Source organism: Astatotilapia calliptera, chromosome 12 (assembly GCF_900246225.1).
Source record: "Astatotilapia calliptera chromosome 12, fAstCal1.2, whole genome shotgun sequence".
Classification (NCBI taxonomy): Eukaryota; Metazoa; Chordata; class Actinopteri; order Cichliformes; family Cichlidae; genus Astatotilapia; species Astatotilapia calliptera.
Genome location: NC_039313.1, coordinates 36845703 through 36869455, shown reverse-complemented (window position 1 = coordinate 36869455; position 23753 = coordinate 36845703). Strand labels below are relative to the sequence as shown.

Below are 23753 nucleotides of genomic sequence, written 5' to 3'. Positions count from 1 at the left end.
TCTGGCGGACTGTATCCGGGTGACGGAGGTGGAGATGGAGGGATGTCCCAAAGACACCGGGTCCTTCCTGGTGGAGACCACGGAGAAGATCTACGTGTTCGCCGCCGACAGGAACCATCTGGATGACTGGACACACAAGCTGTGTGAAATCGCCTTCCCTGTAGGCACACACACACACACACACACACACACACACACACACACACACACACACACACGCACACACACACACACACACGCACACACACGCACACACACGCACACACACGCACACGCACACACACACACGCACACACACACACACACACACACACGCACACACACACACACACACACACACACACACACGCACGCACACACACACACGCACACACACACACACACACACACACACACACACACACACACACACACACACACACACACACACGCACACACACGCACACACACACACACACACACACACACACGCACACACACACACACACACACACACACGCACACACGCACACACACACACACACACACACACACACACACACACACACACGCACACACACACACGCACGCACGCACACACGCACGCACGCACACACGCACGCACGCACGCACGCACGCACGCGCACGCACGCACGCACGCACGCACGCACACACACACACACACACACACGCACACACTTGGCTCTCACAGTCACAGGAAACTGTGAGACAACCTCGCCCACAGTGGTCTGTTATAGACCAATCAGAGTAAAGAGCAGGTGACGCTGACATTGCTGCTTCAGCTGAATCTGTAATAACGTCTGTGTAAATCACAACTACATCACCCAGTGGATCGTGTCATCTAATCGGAAAACTTTTGGAATACCTCAGTGTCAGACATCAAAAATGTGCTTGGGATCGAAACGGGCCGACCGTGGCTGGGTCTGACGCTCGCTAGCCCCGCCCTGCGCCTGCCCCTGCTTCCTGGTCCTCCGTGACTCTAAGAGGAACATCATTTCCAAACCAAAGGTCATGTTTATGGTTTGGGTCCATTCGGACGTGAAGCTGTGCTAGAAACAGGAAGATGTCGTCCATCCTTTACTTTGAAAACGTTCATAGATTTCACTGGATTCATTTCATTGTCTGAAAACATCGTTTTGACTGTTCGGGAGTTTTTATGAACCTCCAAACGGCCACGGTCATGTGACGGCTCTCATTTTGAGCTTAATCTGGGTGGTGGCTCTGTGACAAACCGACCCCTGACCTCGGGATGGTTGGTAGGCACCTGAATGAAGGTGTGATGTCACAGTGATTGTAAAAAGTGCTCAGAGACAACAGACAGGTCAGAGGTCAACCTCAGACTGTGCAGGTGTGTTTAGACGTGTGTCTGTACTCGTGCGATCATGTGTACATATATACTGGCTGCAGGCGGGCCTCAGGCTGGCGAGGACGCGGTTCCTGTTTCTCGTAAGTCGTCACTTTTAAGAAAAGAAGTTTATGTTCACCCGCAAACTGTTTCAGCGCTGGTGTTGTAACATCGTCTTCCTGCCGACCTGAGATAACTTCTCCCTTCTCTTCTAATGCTGCTGCTCTCTGTAACTGACAGAGGCTCAGGGTTCAAGAACCGCCTCCTGTTCCTCATGTGGCCTGTTGGAGTCCTGGTGCTGGGTCATGCTGCGTCCCTCAGGGATCAGTTTAGGGCCCTTTGAAAGCGCCTCCATCATCTCGCTCCATGGCTATGCTGATGACACCCTGCTTCATGTCTCCTCTCACTGCTCGCGATTCACCAGCATCTTCATGTGATCTCAGCTCAGACACTAGTGTAACAGGGATAACAGTGTTAAGGGAAACAACGCGTCTGAGCACCAGCGCAGCAAACAGCCCGATGCCTGTGAGCCTAACCCCGACGTCTATTCAATGCCACGCTCGCTGCTGCGCTACAAGCACCATCGTTGTCCTGCAGCCTCAATGTTAGCGCCAGAGCTTTTTAAATGAACCGTTGGTCATGTGATGATGTCTCTCTGCTGTTAGTTTAAGACCACAGACTGCAGGACTGTACCACCAGAACAGCAGCTGATTAGCACAACAGTGTGTGAGCTGTCACTCTGTAGTTACACCACAAGCCAGTTAACAACCTGCAGAAAACTTAAAACAGATGTTCCACACATCTTATTACAGTCTAGTCTTAATCCCACGAGTCTGCCTGCAGCTTAACGGCCTGCAGGGCGAGGTGGTTGGTTCTACTGGTTTCTATGTAACGTCGTCCAGTTAAACACGGATAAAACAGAAACTATTGCTCGCCATCACATGATCTGTTCTTTAGGCTCCTCCGTCACAAATGTGGGCGTCGTATCTGAGAGCTGAGTCTGTGTGAGAGTCACGGTTCAAACATCTGTAACCTGTGCTGGTGTCAGAGGCTGAGGTGATTCTTCATGCTTTGACTTCTTCTGTAATGTCTTTTTACTGGTTTCAACCAGTCAGCGTTGGATCGCCTTCAGACTGCACACGACGCTGCGGCACTAACAGGAGGTCACATGTTACTCCAGATTTGGCTTCTCCTCGTCGGTCGTTGGTAAATTTGAGGTTTCATGTAAAATGTTAGTTTGAGCTTTTCGAGCTCTGCGCGGTGAAGCTCCCCAGCTGATCTCTGACCTGCTGAGGCCTCCTGCTTCTTCCCGAGCACTCGGGTCCTCAGGTCAGAGGTCGCTGTCGGTCCCTCGTACTGGGTTCAAACCCCGCGTGGGTCGTCAGGCACGAGGCTGTCGTCTTTACGCCGTGCACACTCCACTGACTCGTTTACAAAGCAGCTGAACAAATACAAACAAGCTTTTAATGAATTTCCTCCTGTTTTATGTTATTTAGTTACATTTGTGGTTATGACAGTGCTGGCTACATTTTACAGGTTTTACACCGAACACATCATCAGAGCGTCTCTGCTGAAAATGAAAATATGAAACATTTGTTGAATATAAAAATCTAATATTTACTTTCATTTTAAGAATACTTTTGGGAGTACTTTTATACTTTTTGTTTTGTTTCTCAGTGTTTACTAAAAAGTATATGTATGTTAGCGCTGGGCCCTGCCCCTCTGCAGGCTTCCTAAAGTTGCCGATCAGCAGACAGAGCGGAGGCTTCACCAGGCCTCTAAGAGACACAGAAGGATTAGTTTGATGTGTGAATCATGCAAAGCTGCTTTAGGAGAGTGGAAGACTAAAGAGGTGACTTGAAGCACCGCGATCGTGCTGATGTTTGTCTGAATGATGAGCAGGACCGGGTCAGGGTCAGGAGGTGTGGCAGCATGCTGCCGCCATGACAACGCCGCGGCACAGCTGAGGGCTCATTACAGACCGACGGCCATTTCTTCTTCTCCTGCTGCTTTGCTCCGTCACGTTGAAGCCGTGGGTATAAATAGCAGCGCGATGGCAGACAGCTGACTGTCTTGACTCACAGCTCCACTTCCTCTTTCAGGCTCTGTGTAACAGGAAATATAGTCCTCGAGCAACCAGCCAATCAGAGTGCAGCTTCTGAGAGGAGGAAATAAAAACATGCACCGAAAAGAAGCCGCGCATGAAAAGGTTTCCTCCTTTTTGCAACAGTGATGCTCACATTTGATGTTCTCTTTAACAAAAATCTTCCAGGATTGAAAAATAAAAGCAGGCAGTAAAAGAGAGGCGTGGCCTCTCACGCAGGTAGCAGTAGCTGCTAGCTCGGCGTCTTTGATTGGATGTTACTGATTAGACCACTGATAAAAACATCACGTTAAACTAAAGTTTGTGTGGCCGTCACAAAGTTTATGATAAAAATACACATTTATCATATTTGAAGAACAATAAAAACAAGGAAACACAAAGATACGACCACACAGTGAGAGTTCATATCTGTGTTAGCTCACTGAAATATGTGCCCATCCATCTTCATAGATGCATAAATAAATGAATCATTTAGACTTTCCCAGTGAGATAAACGTTCCATCTGGTGCAGTGACGGCTTTCTGCACGCGGCTGCTGACGAACACGTTTGACCCAGTTTCCAATAAACTAACTCTGAGCCGGAAACTTGAACCTGCTCTCGCTTTGAACATCACCTCTGAAGAAGCTCTGTCCTTTAAAAGACTTTTATCTTGAAAAGCATCTGAGAAGGAGAACTTCCTGGACTGTAACTTCTGGAAAAATACATATCTGGACTCTGAGGCTGTGCCTGGTGTGAAACCTCTGTTTTCAAGTCTCTGTGCGTCTCTGTTTATGTGTCAGGTCGGGTCTTAGACTCCACCTCTCTGGGAACATCTCAGCCCCCCCCCTATCTACCCCCACCACACTCCCTGCAGGTGGCTGATGCTCCCACCCGTTGGTGGTTCTTGGTGTCTGGGGCTGGGTGCTCAGGTGTGTACTGCCTCACTCCTGGCGGCTGCTTGGCGGGCCTGGCCACTCTGGCTCTGTTGGGCCTGAGGTTCTCCCCTCTGGAGAACTTCAGGACATGTTGAGGAGGTCATTTAGCCATTTGAATCTGCTGTGTTGGCTCAAGGACACATAGAAAACCTGCAGGACACCGGCCCTCGAGGCCTGGAGTTGGACACCTGTGGTCTTTTCTCTCGTCTCTCTTCTTCTGTGGTTTTCTTTCCTTCTCCTTTTGTTGAGTCTCTTCCCAACTTTTCTTCCTCTTTCTCGTTCCTTGTCCTGTTCCTTCTGATTACAACAACTTAAAGTAGAAAAATATATAATAGTAAAGATCGAACAAACTATGACAATCAAGTGGACCAGTATGGCGAAGTCGCAATGGTTCAATTCAGTTTTATTTACACAGCACCAAATCACAACAACAGTCGCCTGAAGGCGCTTTATATTGTACAGTCGACCCTACAAAGATAGATGCAGAGAAAAACCCAACAATCATATGACCCCCTATGAGCAGCACTTTGGTGACAGTGGGAAGGAAAAACTCCCTTTTAACAGGAGGAAACCTCCGGCAGCACCAGGCTCAGGGAGGGGCGGGGCCATCTGCTGTGATTGGTTGGGGTGAGAGAAGGAAGACAGGATAAAGACATGCTGTGGGAGAGAGACAGAGGTTAATAACAGATATGATTCGGTGCAGAGAGGTCTGTTAATACATAGTGAGTGAAGCAGAAACACCCAGTGCATCATGGGAATCCTACGTCTATTGCAGCATAACTAAGGGAGGATCCAGGGTCACCTGGTCCAGCCCTAACTATATGCTTTAGCAAAAAGGAAAGTTTGAAGCCTAATCTTGAAAGTAGAGATAGTGTCTGTCTCCTGAATCCAAACTGGAAGCTGGTTCCACAGAAGAGGGGCCTGAAAACTGAAGGCTCTGCCTCCCATTCTACTTTTAAATACTCTAGGAACAACAAGTAGGCCTGCAGAGCGAGAGCGAAGTGCTCTAATAGGGTGATATGGTACTACAAGGTCATTAAGATAAGATGGGGCCTGATTATTTAAGACCTTGTATGTGAGGAGCAGGATTTTGAATTCTGGATTTAACAGGAAGCCAATACAGGAGAAATCTGCTCTCTCTTTCTAGTCCCTGTCAGGACTCTTGCTGCAGCATTTTGGATCAGCTGAAGGCTTTTCAGGGAGTTTTTAGGACTTCCTGATAATAATGAGTTACAGTCGTCCAGCCTGGAAGTAATAAATGCATGAACTAGTTTTTCAGCGTCACTCTGAGACAGGATATTTCTAACTTTAGAGATGTTGCACAAATGGAAGAAAGCAGTCTTACATATTTGTTTAATATGTGCGTTGAAGGACATGTCCTGGTCAAAAATGACTCCAAGGTTCCTCACAGCGTTACTGGAGGCCAAGGTAATGCCATCCAGAGTAAGAATCTGCTTAGATACCATATTTCTAAGATTTTCAGGGCCGAGTACAATAACCTCAGTTTGATCTGAATTAAGAAGCAGAAAGTTAGCGGCCATCCAGGTCTTTATGTCTTTAAGACATTCCTGCAGTTTAACTCATTGGTGTGTGTTATCTGGCTTCATGGACAGATAGAGCTGGGTGTCATCTGCATAGCAGTGTAAATGTATGCTATGTCTTCTAATGATGCTGCCTAAGGGAAGCATGTATAATGTAAACAGAATTGGTCCTAGCACTGAACCCTGTGGACGTATAAAGACATTTGAATAACGTCTGTTTGCTGCGGCTCTCACACTTTGATTCTCTGACAAACGTGCAGATGAGCTGGACGGATACGGGCGTGAAGCGAGGCAGCCTGCAGAGAGGAACCAGGGTGGAAGAAGACGAAGGAATGGAAGACAACTCGCTGTACAGCGGCAGAGAGACAGGTACCCCCTCTGTCCACCCCTCTGTCCACCTGTCTGACTGACAGAGGCAGTCGGGGGTCCAGTCTTCAGAAACACATGTAGTGTGTGACTCCTCTGGAAGAAACAACAAAGACACTAAATTATCTTAAATTATGGTACCTGCAGCCTCGGCCCTCCTGGGCTCTCTAAGCATAGTGTCTTACAGCTCAGTCGTCTGCAGCTCGTCCAAAACGTAGTCTCAGGCTGCGTTCACTCTGCAGGTCTTAATGCTCAAAACCGATTTTTTGATCAAATCCGATTGTTTTGTCTGCTCGTTCACACTACAAATAAAATGCTACAGCAAACGGTCAAAGTGGCTGCATGCGCAAAAGAAGACGTCACACACAGCGCGCTCTGTTTAGACCCAGAACAAACAGTGTTTGACTGATGGCCTTAATATAAAGACTTCGGACTTCACGTTTCCCAGTTTTTGCTTTAAGTTATTTTGTTATTTACATAATAATGTAAATAACCTAATAATGATCCTTGTTGCTGTGTTAGAGGAGCGGAGCTTCTAGCTGCAGATTTCTGTCAGAATCTGCAGATTATACAGAACAAATGAAATGTTCACGTTTCTCCAACACTGTCTTCCCAGCAGTTGTACTGGACGGACAGGAAGCGTTCGCGATGTCTTCTCCGGCGCTGATAATCGGCGTCTGTCTTGTGTCAGGAACGTAAAAGACGGATTTAATGCGATGTGACCGTCAAACAGCAGTCGCTTTCTAAAACATCAGATATGTGTCGGATTCAGGACCACATACGGAAGTGACCCAGGTCGGATTTGTGCCGTTCACACTGTCACACCGTGATCGGATATGAGTCGCAGAGGGTTGAAAAAGTCGGATTTCATGCGCTTTCACCTGCAGTGTGAACGCAGCCCCAGAGTCTTTGCTGCAGTGTAGAGCAGACGTCTGCGTCTGTCTGTGTTTATTCTGTGGTTGAAACGGGCCCGAGCTCTGAGACGCTTCTATTGTTGTTTTATTCTACTCTGATTAGTTTAGCTGCCTGACGCGTTGAACAGGATCTGCTGTCGTCCTTTTTTTAAAGGGCTTAAAAAGACGAAAAACAGGAGAGACAAAAAAAGCACACGCAGTCAGCGTTCTAAACTCAGCCCCTCCTCCTTCGTTTCTGCTCGTTGCGGGTTCAGCGAGCTCTCGCAGCGCTTTGTTTTCAGTGCGACCTTCAGTCAGGACTTCCTCTGTTGCACCTTCAACCAAACCTCACTTCCTCCTCTCGTTTTCCCTCTGCAGCTAAAATTAGCAGCTGCAACCAAAATGACACATTCAGCTGCTACAACACACACACACACACACACAGACACACACACAGACACACAGACACACACACAGACACACACACACACACAGACACACAGACAGACACACACACACACACAGACACACACAGACGCACACACACAGACAGACACACACACACAGACACACACACACACACAGACACACACAGACGCACACACACAGACAGACACACACACACAGACACACACACAGACACACACACACACACACACACAGACAGACACACACACACAGACACACACACACAGACACACACAGACGCACACACACAGACACACACAGACGCACACACAGACGCACACACACAGACGCACACACACAGACACACACAGACGCACACACACACACACACACACACACACACACAGACACACACACACACACACACACAGACAGACACACACACACAGACACACACAGACGCACACACACAGACACACACAGACGCACACACAGACGCACACACACAGACGCACACACACAGACACACACAGACGCACACACACACACACACACACACACACACACACAGACACACACACTCAGCTGAGCTGCGTCCTTCCCACAGCCTCGTTCTCTCTGAATAATGGGAAACCTCGTCTCTGACGGGGACACGAGCGCCGGCTCTGCGTCTGAGTTTTTCGCGTAACTTCAGAGAGTGAAGCTCTTCGTGGTCAAACGGGACCTTCACTGAAACACTGAGCAGTAAAATCCATGTTGTGTTCGGCAGCCGTGATCCTGACAGGACCTCGGTGCTTGTTTCAGGACTCGATATCGTTTTGGTCACAGATTATGAAACTGCATCAGAGGAAGCATCAGTTCCTGATTAGAAACACTTGAGCAGTAGTTTGAGTGTGCTCTGTCACAGGGGATGGTTTCCACCCTCACAAGCTTCTCGGGGGTCCTTACCCACTCCCACTCTGTAGCCATCCTGTGTGTTTGCATTAGGATCTTCCAGCGGTTGCCCTCCCGAGTCCCGGGGCTCCCTGAGAGCAGTAAAACTGAGTTTCTGTCTTTTGGTGGTTCAGACTCAGGTCTTTAGACCTTAATATTAAGTAAAAATCCAGATGTTGCTTTAGGCGATGCTTCGTCCTGACGTGACAGATCAGCTGACCTGATGCTTCAAAGCACAGCTTCATATCAGGTCGCCAGTTTGACCAGTCAGCTGAAGGTTTTTCAGACCCCAGCCTGGTAAGAAAAGTGTGAGCCAGGATATTTGGTGGTGGTGTTTGTGGGGCAGCAGACGCACAGAGACAGACCTGAGTTCAGTCTTCAGGGTTTAATTTTAAAAGTGTTTGTTTGTCTTCTCGGGTTTGGCCTGCAGGAAGTCGCGTGATCAACGGTTTGCGCGGCGCCCTGACAGTTTCCACTGTCGCTCTGCAGCTCATTGTTAACACGCCGTGTGTAGTGGAAACTTGTGTGCGCGGGTTCCTGTTGCGGTGAGGCGTGTCGCAGGGTGTTGCATCGCTGCAGTGACCAGCGGCTGCAGGACGACCTCAGCTTTTATCTTCACAGGGCAAACTTCCTGTTTCTGTTCTTTCCAAACAGGAAGTAGCTGCCGTTTGGGCAGCGGCGAGCCTCGCACGTCTCAGCTCAGGACCCTGAAACAGCTCTTTATTTAGTGTTTTTAACTTTGCTTGTGGGTTTCTATTTGTCTTTGCAATCAGCCCCGTCTTCCCTTTTTCTTTTCGGGACACGTTGACGTGTATCCGTCCACAAACAGGAAGCTGATGTCAGACACAGTCTGTGGCCCGCAGGTCAGAGAAACCTGCAGATGAACACAAATATGTTCGTGCTGCATCGTAACGACTCAACCTCAGAGTCTTTACTTTGTCTGATTGTGCTGCACGACTGCGAGTTAGCCGGCGTCTGGTGAAAGGGTTCAGTTCATGACCTGCTATTATGACTGTTGCTTCGTCAGAGGCGAGGACGTCGGTAAATATAAAGAGTGTTTCTCCATAAGCAGTGTGTACGGGAGCTGAGAGGGCGGAGCTCCGTTACTCTGTCCTGAACCACACAGCTGTGGACGAGCTGGTCCCAGCTGCTGTCCATGCTGGACAGTCACGCTTTGTCTGTCCACAGGACTCTGTTTCAGAAGGCTTTCTCACGCAGCCTGTCCAAACCACCGCACGTGCTCAGTCTGTACCTACATGAACTTTAACCTTTAACCTGTGAACCGAGGTCGTAGAGTCTCGGTTCACAGGTTAGTCCAGGATAAACAGGTGACTCACAGTAAAGACCAGTGTGTGACTGGTGCACAGTGGCTGTGGGTTCATGGTCACAGTTAGCTCAGAGATTCACTGAGTGAGCTCCACCTTCCTAGTGTCTGATATAAAGACAGCATCAGCAGTGTCAGTGTGGAGGATGGACTCAGCTAGGACAGCTCAGGAAACATCTGCTCACATCCGGATGGATCCAGGTGTGTACGTCCAGAGAGAGCAGCAGGTCAGCTGATCCTCAGAACGTCTCCTGGAGCTCTGATTGTTCTCCCCACACGGAGCCCCTGTAACCCCCGACCCCACACGCTGACCTGTTCAGGCTCAAAGGCCCCCTCACATTTTTATTGTCCTGCTTTTTCTGCTCAGCTTCCACAGAAATGATTCAACCTGAGAAATTTTTTATCAGAATTAATATTTAGACTGAAGTTTGTGTTCCCATCTCCCAATATTATTGATTATCACATTCATATATCACAGGCTTCAGCTGGTAGAAGCTACTTTACTCTGAGTACTTTTCGGAGCTGGTACTTTATTACTTTGGCTGGAGTGAAGACGCTGTGCACTTCACTTTAGATGAAGCACAGTCATGAAGACGCGTGAGGAAGTGTTTCAGCTGCGTCTCTGTGAGAATCAGACAGGTTCACGTTTGTCTCTCAGACGACGCTGAAGGCCTGATGTTTCTGTGCTGATGGTTCATAAGGTCACGTTTCTCACAAAGACATCGTTAACACGAGGCCTGACCTCGCCGCTTCAGCGGTGGCTTGTTGCTCCGCCCATGAGCAGAAATAGAAATGCAATCAGAGGACAGCGCCGTCACTGGTTTTACACCTGCTGTTTCTATTTTTTCTCAGCTGGTTTCCACCTGAGCTGTCGATGAGGTTAACGGTTTCTTTTTAGCTGGTGGTGAAAGAAGTGCTGAGGTAAACCAGCGGCCTGAACTGTGCCGACGTTTACACGCGGTAAAACCTCCACGCGCTGAAAGGGCTCCTTACTGTCCCGTCGTCCTCCGAGGCACAAAGAGACGTTGTTAACGTTCGACTCGTGATGGAGCGCCGAGCTGGAAGCTGCTCTGGGCAGCGTCTGTCAGCTGGTCTTTATCTGCGCTGTGCATGCTGGTGTGACTGTTGTGGCGTGTGTGTGCGGCCATGTGACCCGACCATGTGACCCGAGCGCTTTCTGAGATTCGAAACTACCAAAACTCTTTTCCTCATCCCAGCTAACGTCTCTCACTGCTAGCATGCCCGCTAAAGAGACCTGAATGAAGCTCTTGCTGTCTGTACGCCCCCTAGTGTCCAAACGTGCAGCTACAGAAGGAATAAATGGCTTCCACGTGTTAGTGCAGCTGCCCCTGACCGCGCTGCTGTTTCTCTTGGAAGCTTTTTAATCTCCACAGTCAGATTATTGCCGCAGAAAAGTCTAAATAACGTGTTTGGGTTCAGCGTGGGCACGGCTGACATAAGGACAATGAGGCAATTAAAGCACTTTTGCACAGTTTGGACATTTCCAACATTTGCTAGCTCATCCATCCATCCCAAGCTCCTCCTCACACCTCCACCGGCCCGGCTTCGTGTCCAGTCCAGTTGAATTCTTCCAGCTTTTCCTCACGTTTCCAGTTGGAATAACTGACTAATCTGAGTGAACGACGGTCATTACAATGTCTCACTGTCTCACTGAGTCACAGTCCTTAAGCTGTCTCTGGGTTTCCAGCGTCTGTCCTGAGCGAGTCGCTCGTGTTCATGTGTTTCGTGTCTCTGCAGACGAGGTGATCTCAGGGTGAGTCGGTCAGAGACGCCGAGGTATCTGAGCCACATCTGGATCTATGAGCTCGAAATGCAGAGCACGAGGGCAGCTGCAAGTGTCATTTCCCCCTGTCGAGCATATTTTTAGCTTCATAGCCGAGTGTGACACTTCCTGTTAGTCTCATCAGTAACACCGCTCTGCATCAGGGCGCCTTGCTTCAGTACAGCCTACTGTAAATAAAAGTTATGTTACGATCTTCAAACGCGCGGCAGTTTGGATCAACAACAGAAACAGGAAGTAACATTTTATAAGCCGGGAGTATAAATAGCACTTCACAGCTGCGGCAGTTTTACCACATTTGGAGCATTTTGTGTAACTCTGAGGTCGTAATGAACACCTCCTGTAGTTGCTACTGTTGTCCCACATCCTCCAACACCTGCAGCACACACACGAACACACATGAACACCCACACGTGTGTACGTGTGTCCTTGTGGGGACGTGCGTAGGTTTTCGACCATGTGAGGACCCACCGTTGGATCTTCGCCCTGTTTTACGGGTCAGGCGGGGTTTTCCGGTTTGATTGGATCAGGTGTTTGTTCTGGAGCAGTTTAACGAGCGCTGCTGCTGAAGTAGACCTGCGAGCGTGTGTGGTTTCCTCTGGGAGCATCAGCTGCAGGTCAACAGCTGAATGTAAAAGTTCTGCCGCCAGAGGCAGCGTCGTCGCTCAGATAAAAAGATCACATCTGCTTTTTAGTTCATGTTGTGAAAGATTCTTTCTTCATTTTCAATAATCTGCAGCTCAGCCACAAGAAACAAAAACAATCCGCTCATCATCGTTAAAAACACGCGTGTGTTTCATGCAGCCAAAGACGATTTATTATTTACTCACAACATCATTTCTATCGAGACGTGAAACCACGAGAAGCCGCAGCACGTTCGCAGAGTTGGGCCTCAGTGATAACAACATCCTCTCTGATCAGAGCCGCCCTCATCAATTAGTCCAGGATCAAAATAATCCTTCTTTGTCTGATACCTCATCCTCATTTCACTCTAATCTATAAGTAATCAATACTCAATGATCTCTGTGTTTCTGCAGACTAACTGAATAATAACTGTGTGTGTGCGTCAGTGCGTGACTTCAGGGTGTCCATTCGGAGGACGGAGGCGTCTGATCGCTGCAGGCTGAAGGGGGACGGCGTCCTGCGAGCTGGCATGGACGCTCTGCACCTGCTGGACAAGGGAGGGGACATCGTGTACACCTGGCCGTACAGATACCTGCGGCGCTTTGGGCGCGACAAGGTGTGACACACTTTCAGAATAAAACCAAGATTCTCAGCAGACTTCACAGCAGGATGTTTCTGGGCTGAAGTAAAGAGATTACGTGTGCTGGTTTGTTGTGACCGGACTCGTTTCCGGTTCTTTGCTGACACGGTCGCAGCTTCTCGGCTGCAGGAAACCGTCTGACACGTCCTGCTGTAAGATGTCATGACGCCGTGTTGGCTCGTCAGCCTGTGTGAGCGTCTCTGGCTTTCTGCTTTCTTTAGGCCACTTTCTCCTTCGAGGCGGGTCGGCGCTGCGACTCCGGCGAAGGGAACTTTGAGTTCGACACCAAACAGGGGAACGTCCTTTTCCAGGCCGTGGAAGCCGCCATCAACCTGCAGAAGGTTGCCCCTCCCCACAGACAGACCTCCGGGGGGGGCCAGGCGAGTCCAGACACCACCCAGAGCTTCAGCTTGCCCCCCCCACCGCACAGCCTGCCGCTGGCCCAGAGCAGGACGATGCCTCAGTCCCGCAGCCAGATGCCCCCGGCCGCTCAGGTGAGCCCACACCTCAGCTCCTGAACGTTCAGAGCTCGGGTACGACTGAGCCCGCTTAAAACGTCCCGCCTTCTCTCTGCAGGCAGCGGACGACGTGTACAGCATGGTGAGCGAGCCGCCGAACCTCCAGATGATTCATCACATCGACAAAGAGAGCTGCAACGCCTCACAGCAACAGCAGCAGCGCCCCCAGATGGTAAGAAATGGAACAGAGGCCAAACCAGTAAAATCAGAAAGAAGAGCGTCTGTAAGGAATCCGAGGGGCGAGTGTTTCATGGTTAAAGAACAAAGCAGCTGAAGCGAAACTGTGATTTCTTTGCTGACGATCGGATAAAGTCAAACGTCTTCACATCCTTTATTTAAGCAGCTGTAAACGAGAAAAGCTGAAATAATTAGGATGTGGCTCAACAACAACGCTTACCTGTGCTTACACCAGCTTATTAAAACATATCATGATAAGCTGGTGTGAGCACAGATAAGCGTACCTGCCGGGAGCTTGCAGGGCTGTGAGCGACCCTTCACCGACCGTCCCCCTAACGCTCGTCACAGCCTCCCTCATACTCCATCTTTCCCCCACGCCTTGTCCTTCCTTTGAAGGCGGAGCCAGAAGCTCCCTTGCCCTGGGTCTTTTTAAGGGTTTCATCAGCCGCAGCCCGATGTCGTCCTCCCACAGGAAGGTCCGGCCTTCCGGCGTAGGGTTACCTGATGATCTCAGTGGGAGATCAGAGACAAGAGGGAGCGCATTGCACCGGTACTGCGCTGTGCTCCACCCCCCACCCCATCCCCGCCTCTGGGGCAATGGGAACCAGTTTACCTCTGCTCACACCGGAGCTGGTCCTGAATATGTTTTTAGTTCCTGAGGAAATGATGAGGTCGCAGTCGCTCCGAGGCAGTGGGAACAGGAACTGACTCCATTTATTAAATAATACAACAAACCGCTCTACTGATAAACATCCCAGGATATGACACAAAGAAATAGGAGGGGCCTCTTTTCAAACCGGCGAGCAGGCGGAGGGCCGTCGGTGTTTCACACAAGCCAATAATCTTTGGCGCTCGTGTGTTTTCTCAGTATTTGGTTGGACTGATGTATTTTTATTGTCCTTGGCGCCAAACCTCAGCTTTTGCCTTTGACTCGCTTACGATGACTCTCGACTCCTCAGTAAAGTCGAGGTTCAGAGTATCAGAGTTCATATGATTCAAATAGTTTCCACAGTCACACGTGTCGTCATTTTGTTCTACAAGCGGCTTGAAATATGTTCAGAGAAGAAGAACGAGGGCGGCTGCCAGCAGCTGCTCCATCAGCTGGAAGGTGGAGGCGCAGTGGTGTTTCTGCCAGGTGAGTGCCACAGCTGTGAGGAGTGCTCACGTGATGCTTCGATGTTCACATCGTGCTCCGTCCTGATTGTCTGTCAGAACTTGTTTGCTCGAGCTTCTTATTTGACACCCTTAGCTGATGACCAATGACATCATTCAATCGCGACGCCGTTCAGTCACTGTTTGATTCAATGATGATGAAAGCGAACACGTGATACTGACCCACTTCCTGTCCTGTTCTCAGTGTCGTCTCGAGCCTCCGGTGGATAAAACTCTGACCGGAGTGAAGAGTTTGAACCTGGACTCTCGCCTCCCCGCCCCTCGAAAGAATCAGGTCAAGATGATCTCCAGCTGCCCCCTGCCCAACGCCAGCCCCGACTCCAGCCCTAATCTGAACACCGGCCCCGCCCCCGGCTCGGTCCCCAACCCCCGCCTCAGCCCCAAGCCGAGCGCCAAGCCGGAGCAGACGTACTCGCAGATCACCATGTCGACCGAGAGAGGCACCAAGAGGGAGAAGAGGAGCGCCAACGTGGCAGCGCCCTGCACCGGCAGCGAGGCAGACTACTCGCTGCCCTTCGACACCATCGCCAAGAACGTCATGACCGACATCCTGAACTCTCACCGTACAGACAGCGGCCATGCGGGCGCCGACCCGCTGTACGACAGCATTGACGAGATGAAGATCAGGAACGTCTTCACGAGCGACGGTGACACCGTCAAGACGTTGGACCACATCTATGACGAGCCCGAAGGCTTCGCTGCCGCCGCCGCCAAAGGACAGAAATCCACCCTCTCCACCTCGGTGTACGACGACCCCGAGGAGATGAGAGGAGATGCCTGGAGGATTATGGGTACAGCTGCTGACCCCAAAGGTCACGAGTACCCGTATAACCCCCGAGTCGATGACTACGCCGTGCCCAAACAAGCCCAGAGGGCGTTTCCCAAATCACAAAGCAGCAACGAAGAAGCAGAAGAAGAAGCAGAAGAAGAAGCAGAAGAAGAAGCGGACGAGGAGAGTGAGGAGCCTGGATTAAGGGAGGAGCTTAGAGAGCAGCGCCAGGATTCGCCGTACAACAACGTGATGGTGAAAATGGCGTAGAAGAGAACCGAGCACCGAAGTTAGTTTTAAAGAATTATTTATAAGTTGTAACTTTGAGTTTGGTTGATCGATGTCTCCTTAAGGCACTTTGTAAAGTTTAACTGAGCTCAGTGGCAGCGAGAGCTAACGGGCGCTGTCGGCGCCACCTGCTGGTTCTTACTCGCTTTCTTCAGTTTTATTGCTTTTACCTTGAATGTGGGCGCAGCTGTGATGATGTTACTGGAAACGTGTCGCATGTTCATGTGTTGCAACACGTGCAGCTGTGTTACTGTGAGGACAATAAAGTCAAACTGTAGGGTCCGTGTCATGACTCAGACTTTCATCCTGACTTCACACATTTACACGCAACGCACAACTAAGTAAAATGATACAAAACTGTGGCATTTGGTAAATATGATAATGAACGTAAATTCACTGTGTCATTGAGTAACTTTTTTAGCAGCGTCCTCCTGAAATGTGCCAACAACATTGAGAGTAACGTCCTCCTCTCTGTCCCTTAATGCCCTTTGGTTGCTATGGTAACGCCTAAACATTTCTTTCAAAATAAAGGGATGTCCAAATTCATGTGCTGCATCCTCTTTTTTTTATTTTTATTTAAACAATTGAACAACAAGTACACATAAAAAGCCAGTTGTAGAAAGGCTATAAGAAATGTCACAGCTATCTTCTCCAAGTCAGGTGTACAAATACGAGCAGGAAAGCAAAAAATATACTTTAGGAGAAAACACACGATTAAAAGAAGGAAGAGGTGCTCGAGATATAAAACAACATATAAATCAAGTGAAACTGCACGCTCGACACAGCTCGTGTTTTACATGCTTTGGAGTCATTGCTGTTATTTAGATTCTCTAGATAATTGGAGAACAAGGCTTTAAAAACAAAGATGTTTGGACGCTGCTGTGAAAATTTATTACAATGAATGTCAAATTTGGCAGAAATAATCAGAAGATTGATAATATATCTTTTTTCGATTTATTTTGTCGGTATGTGAGAGGCCAAATAGAATATGTTGAAACTTCAGTTTACACGAGGCATCAATTTTGGTGTTTATAAAATTATTTAGATCAATCCAGAGTACACGTGTATGCGTGCATTCCCAAAATACCTGACATACTGTTTCCTCTGCAAACCGTACAAAGAGTATCAATATTTTTCTTACATTTAACCAGATCTGTCTTTACCAGACAACCTCTCTGGATACTGGATAACGTCTCTGACCTTAGTAGTGATGATAAATGTCCTTGATAGAATCCAAGTGTTTTTCAGTCTATGTCATTGTAAATATTGTCCCAGTAAAATACAGCTGCAGGTCTGGAAACAACATCTCTTTGAATGATTTGTCTAATACATTGATTTGTGGCTTTATCACTCAATAAAGGACAGATGTTACTGATGTACATGCTAGCAGGAGTTAGTTAATACAGTTTCTGCCTTTAGGAGCAGAAACCAACAACCTTCCCACCTCACCTGGTATCGCATCAAAAACGACAGCATGTTCTCTTGGAGCGACAGGAAAATCATAAACAGACAAAAAGTCCTTATAAGAAAATAATTGACCATTAGCGTTCAGTAACTGACTCGCAAGTAAAATTTTTCTATCAACCATCTCTGAATATATAATGATTTGTTCTTAAATGTAATATCCTGATTGTTCCAAATGAGATATTTCTGGGAGAAAAGTTGTGAGAGCGTATGATTAACCAAGATGAGCAGAGCTGACTGTGAGAGTTTAAATTAGAGATATTGTAATTGCATCGTAGCAGAAAGTGCATTCACTCCTCCAAGTGAATTAAAGATGTGTTTGGTAATAAAATTCCAAATTGAACTGGGATTTTTAAAAAGTTTGATCCATTTGATTTTAAAAGACGCATTTAGGGAAGTGAAATCTAAAGAATTTAGGCACCAGAACACAAACTGTTTATCATTACATTTGTTTCTCTTTTTCCAAATGAAGTTTAATAATATTTTATCAGTTTTTCTGCATAATTCTCTGGAAACATGAAGCGCCACAGCTGCATAAGTAAGTCTGGAGAGGCTTCAGCTTTGGCTGCCAAGGATCTCCCAGTGATGTGTCACAGTGTGCCGAGGCAAACTGCGTGGAGTGTGAGTGGACCCGGGTGCAGACACTAAAACTCAAACTTAACTGATGAGAGGAAGAGTAAAACTAAACACGATGAACACAGGAACACCAGACCTCTTCAAAATAAAACAGGAAACGTAAGACACAGACATGAAACACATGAAGGGCAAAGGAGACTTAACATGGGTGGAAGACACAAGGGGAATCTAATGACAAAGAACTATAACAACCTAGGCATGATAAAAATGAACTTAGAAAACCTGAAGGGCTTAAACATAAAGTAAAACTCAAAAGACCCAGGATCGGGACACTTTGAAGTCAAAGATTAAACCTTTGTTGTATTGCAGTTATGAGAGGGTCGAAATTTTCAGATAATCTGTGTTTTTGAATGATAATACCAAGATATTTAACCTTATCTTTAACAGGAGCACCTGATATAATAGGATCTGTGCAGAATGTGACAGGGAGACGTTCACATTTTGGAATGTTGAGCTTAAGAGAAGCTACTGAGGAATTATTGACGACTTTGAGAGCTTCATCAAAGTGTTGTGTCATCTCTCAGCTGAGTAATAGATAATGCTCTGCCAGCAACAGAGACCCAGTACACTGCTGTTTTTAACATGAATAGAGAGTAACTGCATAGGAAGAAGGAAAAGATCTGCAGCAATCGGGCAACCTCGACGGTTGATATCAGATCTTTTCCTTGTACCATACGAGAGTTTGAGCTGTTTGCATCTGCTTACAAAGTTTGAATGGATTTTTTAAACATATTTCCAAAACCAAAAATATCAAGTGCTCTGAACATGGAGTCGAAAGCTTTATAAAAATCCAAAAAAAAAACTATTATCTGTGATCTGAACGATCCAAAATATCAATTACCACACAGCAAAATCTCCAGTGTTAAATTAACACTTTTGACAGTGTTATATGTTTAAAAGTAACCTAGTCAGTTTTGAAGATTAACAAAGACTAACACTGAGCAGTGCTGATTTTCTAACACTGGAAAATAACTCAAAATGTTAGAAATATTCCAGTGTTAGAAAATCAGCACTGCTCAGTGTTAGTCTTTGTTAATCTTTAAAACTGACTAGGTTACTTTTAAACATATAACACTGTCAAAAGTGTAAATTTAACACTCAGAGGTGTGGACCCATATAGACACTCTCCAGTGTTAATTTAACACTGGAGATTTTGCTGTGCAGGCTCATGCTGTTAGTTATGTTTCTGCCAGTCATTAAACCAGCCTGTGCTTCATCAATGGTATCATTAAGTGCACATTTTAATTTTGTAGCCAAACACATTATTTTATAATCGTTATTCAGCAGTGAAATAGGTCCAATCTTCTATCAAAAGGGCGTCTTTTTGAGGTTTAGGAATCAAAGTAATTAGTCCCTGAGGAAGGAACTTTTCATTATCAATGCTTTCAGTATATTCTTTATGTAAAAGCGTGAGAAAATAATTTGTAACATTCAGAAGTCCACCCGTCCCTCCCTGGACTCTTATTAAGTTTCATTTTATTAATGGCACCTTCAATGTCTAGAGTTGTGATGGGAGCATCACACATGGTTTTATTATTGTCACTAATTGTTTTAACCTCAGGAATGATGGAGTTTTTCCATGGCTTCTGTAGACAATTAGATTTATATAAAGTTTTATAAAAAGTTCACAAGTCTTGGAAATCTCTGGAGGGTCTTGTGACCCATCTGAACACAGTTTAGTCGAGCTGCCGAGAGTTTTGTTCTGCGTCTTCAAGCCGCTTCCTTCTCGCCCGCACAAAGCCACCTTTTGCCTTGTAAATATTTATATTATCTCATTTTAATTGTAGAATTTGATGTCTGTTCCTGTTATCTTCAGATAAATTATCAGGTAATCTCGACAAAGTGATATTTTTAACTATTTCAGCTGAATTCAAATTTCATGACCTCCCAATTTTTACAAAAAGCATTTTCAACACATGCCTTGTCCCAATACTCATTGTTTTAATTTCTTTTACCAAAGAGTCCTTCGGTAGAAGAGAATTATTTAATTTCCAATATGAATTCACTCTTACACGGTTTACTGGCATACAAACATATCTCCAAAAAAATAGTTTTATGATCTGTCAAGGGCAACATTTTTGATGTAGAAACATATTCGGATAAAGGATCAGAAATTAACCAACAATCAGCACGAGACTGTAATGAACCTGATCTATTTTTCCATGAAAATTCCTTAATCGTTGGATTTTTGAATCTCCAGATATCAGTTAGGTCTCTTTCATTTATAAAATTTAACATATAATTACTACTATCCTGACTTTTACTTGGCCGTCTATCTATCATGTTATCAAGTGAATGATTCCAGTCTCCTAATATAATCTTTAGATGAGCAAATTTACTTATTAAAGACTCAATTATTTCATTTACTACAAGAGTGAAGGTTCTCAGTCATCCAGGTCATCGTAGTCTAAGGAGCTTGGAAAGAAAAGCGTCTGGACTTCTTTAAGTTACTTGAAGACGTTTCACCTCTCATCCGAGAAGCTTCTTCAGTTCTAAGGTCAAATGGTGGAGAGTCCCAGATATAAACCTAGTGGGAGTTTCCCCCCACAGAGGGACAAAGGACCCCCTGATGATCCTCTAATCACATGAGCCAAGGTGTGAAACTGGGTGTGGGTCCCAATCAGCCAGAGTTTCGGGTGAGCTCATTGGGAAACCTGGCCCCACCCTGTCATGTGATGTCCTGAGGTCAGATGGCCCAGGATGTAGCCGGTGTATCAGAGAAACTCAGGAGAGTTTTCTCCAAGCACGACATCCCAGCGTACTTCAGACCCAGCAACACGCTCAGACACAAACTGGTTCACCCCAAAGACAAAACTCCCTGAGATAAAGTTAATAGTAACCTTCAGGTCACTAGCACTCTTCTCGATGTTAGCTCCTTGCTCTTCGATAGCCATCTTAATGCTTTCTGCCGTGTCGGTTTCCATCACTCTTTTCTTACCAGAAGGTTTTGACGGGGAGGAAACAGGATAAGAGCTCTCTCATTTGAGCCCAGGTTTTTTGCCATCACGTACAGCTAGAAGTGTGCACCTTAGAGTCCGCTTTGCTGTTTTTAAAGGAGTTTTAAGACAGAGCGAGTTCTGTAGCAGACCGTTCACAAGGCCGCCATCTTGGCCCTCCTGAGCTGCATCCTCCTGAGGCCGCATTTGTAGACTGATTACGTCACAGCAACGCAACGAAGGCTGTCCCAATAGACTCCCCCGAATATGGCCGACAAATGCGTCCTCCTTTTCCCCGAATTTGAAGGATGGGTCGGGTGTGTCCTTCGTGGCCCACCATATCCCAGAATTCATAGCGTGGCCCAGCCAAACTCCAGTTTCCAACAATGGCGGCAGCTAGTTAGTTTTAAAATGACTCTTATTAATCTTTCTTAAACTTAAACTTAAGATATTTTCAGGCGTGAAAGTAGCTGCGTAAACTTCAAATATCTGCTCAGTTTATCAAAACACCGCATATTTGTAAGAGTGCACCAACGTTTTCTGAGACGTCTGTTACCCACCAGCTCGATAGCTGACCGGGGCGAGAACGGCACAACTCCCGGCACATCATGTTCAAACACCGTTTTTCAGTGTTTTGTTTGTTCCTGAGTAAATCGGTTTGGCTGAGATTAAAGTTATTAGATTAGATAAAACTTTATTAATCGGGTGGGTTCCTCCTTGGTTTTCACACAGCTGATTAAGCAGAAGTGTGAGATGGTCGAGAGTTTCCTCCAGTGTCCTGTTATATTTTAGACAGCAAGGAGCAGACGGCGAGTTTATTAAACTCCACGAGACAGCGGTGACGCTAATCTGAAGGCTGGACCGTCCCATTTCACAGCCATTTACTTCCAGCCTGCCCGACCCTCTGAGGACCCGGCCCACGTAGACCGCGAAGGCCGGATCCTCAGGAGGATGCAGCCCATGAATTTGGACACAGCTTGAGACGCACAACTACAACACGGGAAAGACCCAAGGAAACTGAGTTTCCTAGCTGTCATAGAGCGAGGGGCGGGGCACACCCTGGACAGGTTGCCAGTGTGTCGCAGGGCCAACAGACAGACAACCATTCACACCTATGGGCAATTTGGATTGATCAGTGAACGTGTCCCCACTAACTGCATGTCTTTGGACGGTGGGAGGAAGCCAGAGTACCCAGAGACAACCCACGCAAACACGGGGAGAACATGCAAACTTCACACAGAAAGAGCCGGCCTGATGGAGGAACTGGACTCAGGACCTTCTTGCTGTGAGGCAACAGTGCTAACCACCGTGCCACCGTGCTGCCAAGACTAAAACCAGCAGAGTGAAATCAGACAGTCGTACTTTTACACAGTGAAAAATAATATTTACACTCTAGATGTAAGAAGCAGCTGCAAGAATGTACAACACAGAAATATAGAATTTATCCAGCAGGGGGCAGCACAACACCTGTTTTATTATCCTTTATGTAGGCTTCAATGAGTGTGTGAATAGAATAGAATAGAATAGAATAGAATAGGCCTTTATTGTCACTGTACATGCACAGTACATGTGTAGGTGTTCCACACTGACTGTGACAGAGTAAAGAACAAAGTGCTTGGAAGGACTGAGCGATGAGGGCGGGGCTCCGATCGGTGGGCGGGGTCCGAGGGGTCACCTGTGATGGTTTACCTGAGACAGGAGGATCTGACGATGTCGTCCAGGGGTGGCAGAGGGCAGCTGGGCGGTGTTCATGACCCTCTGTGCAGCTGATTGTTTATGAAATCAAAGTTATCAAATAAAATATTCAAATTATTATATTTTAAAAAAGATAAAAATTTAGATGAAATGAAAAGTGTCATAATATGGATTATAAGATACAAATGATAAAAATAAGGTGTCGAAATTATTAATCACACGCTGTCAGATTTATAGGATGATCAGATTCAACATTTTACACACTGATTTACAACAGAGATGCAAAGATTTAATCCAGACTCACCAAATGACATCAGTGTTTCCACATCTGGAGAACAGGCTCGTGTTGATGACATCATCTGTGAGAAAGCATCACAGCATCGTGTTTCTGATCTGTGGATTCGTCTCACAATCATAGTGGACGAGACGTCAGAGAAGTGACTCCGGCCTCAGTCCATGAAACCTCCAAACTTCTCCTTCATCATAAAAGATTCACTCTGTGGGGACGACCTCGAGTCCCCACAGAGTGTTTGAACAGATTTATGTCCCCACAATGTCAGTAATACAGACACACACACACACACACAGACACACACCCCCGGGCCATAGACCATAGCAGGCCATAGAGGAGTCCCAGCATGCATCTCTCTGTTCGCCTTGCAATTCAGCTGGAGTGTGTGTGTGTGTGTGTGTGTGTGTGTGTGCGTGTGTGTGTGTGTGTGTGTGTGTGTGTGTGTGTGTGTGTGCTCGGTGGCCTGGAAGCTGAAGGGATGCCTCCTCACGAACACCAGAGAGCAAAATGAAACATGGAGGTCGCTCGTGTCTGACTTCATGTTTGCAGCTGAGATCAGACTCCAAGGACCTGCCAGTGACATCACACAAAGAGGCGGAACTGAAAGAAAGCGGCCTCTGCACACAGAGGCGACCATGTTGTTATGTGGGGACCTCCCTGCTCAGATGGCGGTGCGGGGGCCGTCCACGTGTTTCACGGTGAAATCGTAGTTTTAGTGCCTGAGCGGCAGAGTTCAAGCGGGGGAGGGGTTTATATCACCCTTCCTCAGAGGAAGGGTGATATAAACCCCTGCTGAGTAGGTAATAAACGGCACGTGGCGGTAGGGTCCCCCGCCTGATGGAAACCTTAAAACCAAGGGGCGTGCAAAAGAGGCCGCCCATGGCTCCTCGCTCCAGCGCTCACAGCCGTGA

The 23753-nt window shown here is 47.1% G+C and overlaps 1 protein-coding gene across 1 annotated transcript in view; it reads left to right on the top strand.

The window, feature by feature from the left end:
* Positions 1–16365, top strand: part of dok2 (docking protein 2) — a 17543-nt gene extending 1178 nt beyond the window's left edge. The window contains exons 3-8 of the mRNA XM_026188282.1: positions 1–160; positions 6166–6274; positions 12701–12870; positions 13116–13388; positions 13471–13584; positions 14947–16365. The exon at positions 1–160 is cut by the window's left edge and continues 8 nt beyond it. Coding sequence (XP_026044067.1) covers positions 1–160; positions 6166–6274; positions 12701–12870; positions 13116–13388; positions 13471–13584; positions 14947–15801 — 1681 coding nt within the window. The 3' untranslated portion in view covers positions 15802–16365. The remainder of the gene's footprint in view (positions 161–6165; positions 6275–12700; positions 12871–13115; positions 13389–13470; positions 13585–14946) is intronic.
* Positions 16366–23753: the final 7388 nt, after the last annotated feature.